Source organism: Sinocyclocheilus rhinocerous, unplaced genomic scaffold (assembly GCF_001515625.1).
Source record: "Sinocyclocheilus rhinocerous isolate Xijiao unplaced genomic scaffold, SAMN03320098_v1.1 scaffold1198, whole genome shotgun sequence".
NCBI lineage: Eukaryota > Metazoa > Chordata > Actinopteri > Cypriniformes > Cyprinidae > Sinocyclocheilus > Sinocyclocheilus rhinocerous.
Window position 1 is genome coordinate 10,195 of NW_015649585.1, and position 9,480 is coordinate 19,674.

General features: G+C 36.8%; 1 protein-coding gene across 1 annotated transcript in view; it reads left to right on the top strand.

Moving 5' to 3' along the window:
- Positions 1-2,036: 2,036 nt before the first annotated feature.
- The window catches only part of LOC107710818 (glutamine--fructose-6-phosphate aminotransferase [isomerizing] 1-like), a 23,251-nt gene continuing 15,807 nt past the window's right edge, over positions 2,037-9,480 (top strand). The window contains exons 1-9 of the mRNA XM_016515668.1: positions 2,037-2,047; positions 2,182-2,468; positions 3,406-3,531; positions 3,656-3,714; positions 3,797-3,931; positions 4,027-4,088; positions 5,488-5,567; positions 6,130-6,238; positions 7,048-7,211. Coding sequence (XP_016371154.1) covers positions 2,037-2,047; positions 2,182-2,468; positions 3,406-3,531; positions 3,656-3,714; positions 3,797-3,931; positions 4,027-4,088; positions 5,488-5,567; positions 6,130-6,238; positions 7,048-7,211 — 1,033 coding nt within the window. The remainder of the gene's footprint in view (positions 2,048-2,181; positions 2,469-3,405; positions 3,532-3,655; positions 3,715-3,796; positions 3,932-4,026; positions 4,089-5,487; positions 5,568-6,129; positions 6,239-7,047; positions 7,212-9,480) is intronic.

A 9,480-nucleotide genomic window follows, 5' to 3' on the forward strand; every position in this document is an offset into this window, starting at 1 on the left:
TACCATTGTCCTCTTTTATGCTAAGAAATAAGTCACCTGGCAGTTCTCTCCCAAGTGGTTCCACTGCTGCCAGCGTTAAGTCTGAGTATGATTCAGTGGGCTATATAACACTTTTAATTGTCAGGAAATTACTTGTCTTTAGAAGTTTGGTTCAATATACTTACCTGTTGATCAAAAATAGCCTTAAACCTATACACTTTTTATTTTTTTTAGTTTTATTTAGTAACTTTCAGGAGGGTGTACTCATTTTTGCAACACAATTTTATCACTGATAAGAAAATCTTATTTTGCTGAATAATTGTGGCATTCTTCTTTGGTAATTGATCAAGCAGACTTGTTGGAACACTACATCTCCGAAGAACCCTAACATGTCTTCTAAGTAAAGAGTAATTGCTGAATTTGTTAAGTTTTAGAGGGGGTGTACTCATTTATGCTGTGCACTGTACATCACAACACGAAAGAAAAGATCTGATGCTACTTTTGTTTCAATGTGACTTTAAAGAAAAACAAATGGATTCAAGTGACCGAAACTGAAACAATTTCCATTAAATTTTCATTTCAATTAAAAATACCCAACCCATATTTTGGGGTGTGCGGTTTGAATACAAATACAAAACATCAGCATGTAAGGCCTTTGCTATACTTTGGAAAACTGCAGTATCCCTAAAAACAGAGCAGCAAACAATCAGTAAAGAAAGCGAAAGACACCCTGATGAAGTAGATGCTAGATAAATGGCCAACAAAAGCGAAGCATGATTGGTGATAAAGAAGTGGTCTGGTAAAGTAGACACAACCGGTTTGGCATCTTCAAGTAAACACTGAGGGAAGATACGCACTAGAAAGATGCCACTCTACACACACATTGCCGCAAACAAGGAAGTGATACTATGGATGCCATTAAGAAAATTAAGAAGCCACATGGAAAGAAACACCCATCCGTGTTGATATACACACAGTCAGAACAAAATCAGTGATAGGGAGGAAATCGGCTCAGCAAAAACTGTGTGAACAGTGAAATAAGGAAAGTGAAAATAAAGAAAATGACTGCTTTAAATGTCTGTATCTTCACAGGGGATAAATGCACTCCAAGTACAGTACTATGAAAGGACAGAAACGTCACAGAAGTGCCATTCACTGGTCTGGCCGTGGGCACTGAATATACTCGTGTGTGTGTGTGTGAGAGAGAGAGAGAGAGAGAGAGAGAGAGAGAGAGAGAGAGTGTGTGTGTGTGAGTGAGATTTAGTCAAACAAGGCTCTGCTTTATTAGACAGATGACTTCCTAAAATTAATGAAGGATGGATTGTGAATATAGTTTCATCACCCCATCTCCTCAAAAAAATAAACCTGAGCCTAAACTAGGGCTGCACGATTAATCGAATGTGATTGTCATGCGCATTTTGTTAAAAAAGCCGGTTCTGTAATCAGCAGGAAATCATCATCACGTGCTTTCAGGTGTAGCAGTATTTACTACACGCAGCCGTAGTTCACTGACAAGTTACACCAAAAAAATTAAATCGCAGACGATTTTATTGCGCGATTCTGAAATCGAAGAAATCGTTCGCGATAATGACAGCTGTTTGATCTCGATTCCATTTCGATTTATCGTGCAGCCCTATTTGCAATCCATATTAAGCACCCGTGGCAATATTTCAATTATTAAACAGTGCGACAAAATGTTGTAAAAACACTTAAAGTGCCTTAATATGTTTAAAACAGTAATATTAAAAGATCAAATTCAGTAATCACCATATTAATGATGCATAGTTTACATAGGCAAGCAGATGAGGCCGGAATATGAACGCAATCCACTTAATGGTTCAGTGTTTTCCTTATAATGGTTTTCTATGGGAAACCATTTAATGTGAAACTTTGCACATTGAGTTTATATTCTGGCTTCATCTGCTTGCCTGTACAAAGTATACATAATCAATAAGGTGTTTACTGAATTTCGCCTTTTAATATCTGCGTTTTACTACATTACTACTTAATGCAATCTGCTTAAAAATAACTGGCGGTCAGTGGAGCAAAGCTTCGTTATGCCCTCCAGGTGAGCGTTTGCATTTGGATGTACAATCACTTTTGTTGCACATAATAGCCTCTATATCTGATGTTGTATTTTGTATAGTATTGATAGTGTGTGAATTGGAATGCAGCCATAGTTTTTGAATGAACTGCTGAAAGTGCAGTGAAAATCTGTTTATTTGCAAAGTCTAAAAAAAACAAAAAAAAACACTTTCTTTCTCTCTCTGAAGGCATCTTTGCGTATCTGAATTATCACGTGCCCCGCACTCGCCGTGAGATCCTTGAGGTCCTTATCAAAGGTCTGCATCGCCTGGAGTACCGTGGCTATGACTCCGCTGGTGTGGGCATTGATGGAGGAAACAGTAAGGAATGGGAAACCAACTCCAAGAACATCCACCTGATCAAGCAAACAGGAAAAGTCAAAGCGCTGGATGAGGAAATCCATAGTAAGTAATGGTGGTCATTTTACAGGCCAGGGTTAGGCACAAAACTATGGAAGCCCGTTTCCACCACTGAATAAAAATTTTTAAAAAAGGTTATTGCGACTTATCTCACAATTCTGACTTTTTTCTCAGAATTGCGTGATATAAACGTACAATTGCAAGATAAAAACTCGCAACTCTGACTTTTTTTCTCATAATTGCGTGATATAAACTCACAATTCTGACTTTATAACACGCAATTGCGAATTATAAAGTCCGATTTGCTTGATATAAACTCGCAATTACGAGTTAAAGTCCAATTTTGAGGGGGGAGACCTATATGTTCTCAGAATTGCGAGTTTATCACAATTGCGTGTTATAAAGTCAGAATTGCGAGATATAAACTCGCAATTATGAGAAAGTCAGAATTGTGAGATAAAAAGTCGCAATTACCTTTTTTATTTTTTATTAAAGGTTATATTTATTAAAAAGCTATAAAGGTTTTGTGAAACCAATACAAAGAGAACGATTCAAAGAACTTTCAACATCTGTTTTAAACAAATTTTTTCCTTTTCTTTATCTTTGACACACTGCACACTTGAAATGTATTGACCAAATGCATTTGCTTACTTGTGTAAAGTGTATTTTTTTTTATTTTCTAGCCTAAATATGGTATTAACCGTTTGTATTTGAAAATCTGATCACACTTTATTTTAATTCTCACTATTAACAAAACATTAACTATGACTTTTTCCTCAGTAAATGTTTTGCTTATTAATAGTAAGGTAGCTGTTAAGTTTAGGTATTGGGTAGGATTAGGGATGTAGAATGTTCTCATGCAGAATATGTGCTTTTATTAGCACATATAAACAGCCAATATGTTAATAATAGGCATGCTAATAAGCAACCAGTTAATAGTGAGAACTGATCCCTATACTAAAGTGTTACATCTGTTCCACAGGGCAGCAGGATGTTGATCTTGATGTGGAGTTTGATGTGCACCTGGGAATCGCTCACACTCGATGGGCCACTCATGGCGTCCCCAGCCCGGTCAACAGCCACCCGCAAAGATCTGACAAGAACAACGGTCTGTTACCAACAACCTGCTTTTCATAATGCATATTTACTTTCACAAACGTTCCTATCTGTAAAAAAAAATTTTTTGGATAGAAGTGTTCTGATTTTGTAGTGATTATTTTATTTCTTTGCAGAGTTTATTGTCATCCATAATGGAATCATCACCAACTACAAAGACCTGAAGAAGTTTCTGGCAAGTAAAACATCATCTCTCCATACATTTATCCAACCAGTACGTGTCTATATGTCGACCATTTCTGTTTGTATGTGTACAGGAGAGTAAAGGCTATGAGTTTGAGTCTGAGACAGACACTGAGACCATCGCTAAGCTGGTGAAGTACATGTATGATAACCGGGAGAGCGATGCCATCACCTTCGCCACCCTCGTGGAGCAAGTCACCCAGCAACTAGTAAACACCTTTTCTGTCACCCTGACAATAGACACTCTAATGGTTATGAATAATGAATGTAAATGATGTGGTACTAAACATCTTCTCTACTTAAGGAAGGAGCTTTTGCCCTGGTCTTCAAAAGTGTGCACTATCCGGGAGAGGCAGTGGGCAGCAGGTAACTTCAACCTTAAGTAGTCAACATTAACATGTGCTCAATTAAATGCGTTAATGCATTCATTCAGTTCAGCTGTTTAAGGCCCCATCCACATGGAGACGCGTTTAGCTGTATACGCATACATTTTGTATCGTATAGGCGTTTCGTCCAGACAGATCCGGCGTTTTGGCAGAGTGAAACTGATATTTTTAAAAAAGATCGGATAGGGAAAGCTCTGGCTTTGTGTGGACGTAGCCTGAGTCTGTTCGACGTGATTTCTAAAAACTGATTGTAGCATTCTGAGTAGGGCTGTGCAAAAAATCTAATGCGATTTTCATGCGAAAGTAAAGGCGTTTCTGGTGATTAGTAGTAAATCTCCAGCACATGCTTTCAGATGGAGCGGCATGTACTACAAAGAGCCGTAGTTCACTGACAAGCTACACAATCGCATGAAAATCGCATTAGATTTTTTTGCACAGCCCTAATTCTGAGCAATCGCATACACAAACACAAAAGTCCCTAATGGAGCTCCCATTATCAGGAGAAAGGAAAACGTTTAAGTCACTCTCTATGGACAGTTATAAATGAAACCAGATGGGGAATTTAACAAAAACAAAATAATTTGAGGTCATTGTATGGTAAAATTTAGGTGAAACTTGTTAACATGAACTAACAATGGAAAATAATTCTAAAGCTGTTAACAATAATGAATAAATACTGTAAATTTAAAAAATAACAACAAATACAACTCATTGTTAGTTACTTGTAGTTAATGCAATTACTAATGGCAACTAATATTGCAAAGTGTTACCAAAATGTAATTATCAAAACAAAGCAAGTGATATGCTTTTCATGTAAATGTGATGTAAACACCTGTTGAGGGTTAATGTTTTTTTTCCCCATGTTTTTTGCACAAATAAGGTCACATTAACTAATAATTGGCTTGTCTGTATTTATACACACCAATTTTTTTTTTTTTTTTCATGAAACCTATACGCGCATAAATGTTTTCTGAATCCTATTGTAATATTAATGAATTTAGAGTATTCTAAACAAGCGACCGAATGCCCAAGGTTAGTAATTTGCATATCATACCCAAACTATTTCCATTTAAAAGTTTCCGCACAGCCTTTCTTCACTCTCAGCAAACATACAACCCACTTATTGCCCTCTGGCCTCAGAGAACGCGCAGCAAGAAAAAAAAAACTCGTTTAGCAGCTTGTAAACGGACTTTACAGGTGCTTATTGTCTATAGCCAGCTGTATCTTTTACATATGCCCTGAACGTATGTTAACTAAGAAAATAATTGGCTTTCAGTACACTGTATTTTAATCATTTGACAGCGCTATCAACAGTACTATATTACAGTACAACTAAAAGCATTAACATCTCAAGTGGGTATTTCTTTGCATCCATCCAGGAGAGGAGGTCCATTACTGATTGGAGTTAGAAGTGACCACAAGTTTTCCACAGATCACATCCCCATCCTGTATCGCTCCTGTGAGTTCTCACACACACACACACACACACACAAACACACTGACCTCCCACTGCATGAAGAACTGACCACAGGTTTTCCACAGATCACATCCCCATCCTGTATCGCTCCTGTGAGTTCTCACACACACACACAAACACACTGACCTCCCACTGCATGAAGAACTGAACTGGCACATATCCTGTAAAATCACTGAGTGTAATGCTCAGACAGGTTCAAGACTGTCCTGCAACATGCTCAGATTCCACCGGCCCATCTCTGCCCATTGGAACTAATTTACTTTCAACTATATCTGTCAAATAAGTAGGCAGAAGTCCAGAAATAAAGTAGAAATTGATAGCCAATTAATAAGCATTTATATAGTGACAAAAACAAGACATGCACAATATCCAGTTGTCATGCAAAATACATGTAATTTACTTGCAGTATCCTGCTTCTGTTATCAAATGATCCTCATATTGCAATGCAACAACTTTTACTAACATCATAAATGTCATTCTTGCATATATTCTCTTTAGAGTTACCAATAATAAAGTAATGATTAATAATGTGTCTTTGATATAGCTGGTAAAGATAAAAAGAGCTGCAATACTCTGCCCAGGATGGACGAGGACACGTGTCTGTTTCCTGTGGACGAGAAAGCCGTGGAGTACTACTTTGCATCTGATGCCAGGTACATGTATTTCCATTTTGCCTCATCCATTCACTTTCGTCATTGGTTTTATCTTTATAATGTGCAGAGAGAATTTGTTTGCACTGGTGTTTCAAACACAAGGGGTAAAACCCAAAAAGAATGGAGTAGGGATGCACGATATTATCGGACCAATATCGGAATCGGCCGATAATGGCTTTAAATGTAAATATCGGCATTGGCCCGATATGAAAAACTATGCCGATATGTCTTGCCGATAAGAAGAATACATTAACTCGCATGTGCTCAGGTGTGCTAGCGATTAGATCACGTCAGCATTGTGGCTCATTCTTGAAGCAAAGTTTTGCCTGAATGATGATTAGGTTCACTGTTTTGGATCGCTGCATTTAAACTGAGAAAGCACTACAGAATGACGCGTTTGGTGTATGATAGAGGAAACAGTAATAGCACGTGTAGTGGCAGCAGAGGCAGCCACTACACGTTTAATATACAAATATTAAATCATAAAATAAAAAAGGTTACCACTGCATCTTTCTGAAAAAAAAATGCAGTGATTAATATATAGTTTATTTATAATTATTTTCAAATCTTCAATGTACTGTCATTATAAAATAACTTTATTATTGATTATTTAATTCTAACAAATAAGTTCTTGTTAAAAACTAACCAAAATTTAAAATAATTATATATCGGCATCGGCTATCGGCCAAAATGAGTTGAAAATTATCGGCATATTGGATATCGGCAAAAATCCAATATCGTGCATCCCTAGAATGGAGTGGATTTAAACAGAATAGGTGTTGAAATGGCTTTATTTGATGTCACTGCAGTGCTGTCATCGAGCACACCAATCGAGTCATCTTCCTCGAGGACGATGATATCGCAGCAGTGCGTGACGGGCATCTCTCCATCCATCGGATCAAGCGCACAGCAGGAGACCACCCGGCCCGTGCCATCCAGACCCTGCAGATGGAGCTGCAGCAGATCATGAAGGGTAAGGACAGATGCATATCATACACAAAAATAGCAAGAGCTGATTGAAAGCACCAGTTGCAACCTGATTGGCTGGCTTCTGCACATTCACAGGTTCTTATCAGTGTGCTTGACGCAAAGTTTCAAGGAAGAAACTTTCAGAGGAAGCACTAGTCCTTAGAGTAAACATTGTTAGCAAGGTTGATTGTTTTAAATGATATAGTCATTGGCATTAATACAACACACACATGCTAAACTACAAATAGCAAGTGTGCGTAGCCTTTTAATATGGTTTTTAACAACAAATTAAATGCATCTATTTAATAATTTATTAATATATTAATAAATTGTCCACTATTCAAATGCATCATTTTATTAATGTACTCTATGCCCACTGTTCTGATGATTACTGACTGCATTTGTGCTGGTTCTACTGAGACTTAAGATAAGAAGTCAAATTATTGATGAAAATGTAAGAAATTATTGATTAATCAATTACATACACCGTTAAATAAAAAAGGACTGTGGTTGGTCACTTTACATATCACTTAGTCAATCTCTTCTTTTTTCCAAGTGGGAGGTAAGAATAAGATCAGACGAAGTTCACACCAAGAATGATAACTATAGCAATAACTTTATTAGCGTCCATATCAATGGATGATAACGTTCTGTTTATTGTAAGCTTGCGCTGCAGTTTTGTCATCTGCCACTTTAAATGCTCAAACTCGTTAAAATCTGGTGGATTCAGATTGCCTGTCAATGTTTTATCATTCATCAGCTGGAAAAATTTTTTTCTGAAAGTGATTCCAACTTTAGAATGATTGGTAAAATGTTAGTTAACAAATGCATAGCTTTATAGAAACCATATGAATGGCCTTTTATGAAAGTCAACAATGTGGTTATATGAGAATAACCAGAAACTGACGTAAAACAGAGCAAAAAAAAACCTGCCCACACAATTGATTTATGCTTCATGCTACCTATTTGCTATGTCTAAAGTGTTGCGTATTTGGGTGATCATAATTTCACTGTGAAGTCTGAGGTTACTCGGCATTGAGAGATGTTTGCTTGGAAATCGAAGAGCCTGTTAGACATGATTACATTCATTTTACGAAACGGTCATTGGGGAAATACACAGATGATTGGATATAAACCAACCACACCCAGTATGACCCACATTAAGATTGCGAGGTTAAAACAAGTTCTCAAGATGTTTATGGACAAACTTCTCAATGCAGCTCTGCCATATAAACCTCAGTCAGAGAGAAATGACTGGCATAAACCAAAGAGAGAATCCAAGAGGTCAGCTGTAGCAATAGCACACCAACAGTGTGCAGTTAAACGCTGATTTGTGCCGTGGCTTCAGGAAAAACACCAGTTTCATATAACAACTTGGCTTGTAGGACCACTATCACATGTTTCTATCACTAACAATCCAGACAAATCGAATAGCTAAAATGACTTCCCAATGCCAGAATCAGACATTTCCCAGTTTATGAACTAATCCCCGATTTGGGAACATTTAGTCATTTTTGCACATAAGGAATTTGGTAACACTTTGTTTTAAGCACTAATTCTTACTACTAACAAGTTGCTTATTAGCATGCATATTACTAGTTTATTAATACTAGGGGTGGCATGATACCATTTTTTCAGAACCGATCCCGATCCGATACCAAAAGTTCTGAGACAATACCGATACCGATCCGATACCAGCACAGTTTTTTTTTATTTTTTTTTATATATACCTCAGTGCGTGTTGACCTGATCATCACTCTTTTGTGTATTACACACAATCTACTAAATATAGACAACTTCATTATAAAGAAAAATAACAAATAAAAAAATATGAGAAAAATACTATTAATAACTAGGTTAGTGGATAATTCAGCTGTAAAAGTTACTCTACAAAAATGATTTTGAGTTCACAATAATTTGATAAAATCTAAACATTTAGAGAAAAAACATTTAGTGGGGGAAAACTAAAAGTAAATAGGTGTAATCTGGTAAAATGTTACACATTGCTCTTTGTATTGTAATATACATTCATGAAAAACAAGTAAATATAATTATATATAAATATATGCAATAAATTAAATGCATTTCTTTTACATTTATAGCACAGTAATGAAGCAGCAACATATGATAGATAAGACAGAACAAGAAAGGATATTAACAATCTTTCATTGCGCAAAAGTATAATAACATGAAAGGCTCCAATACAGATGGGCACAAAAGCGCTTATGCGCATCCCGTGCGCAGGATGATGCGCTTGAAGCAACACGGAGTCA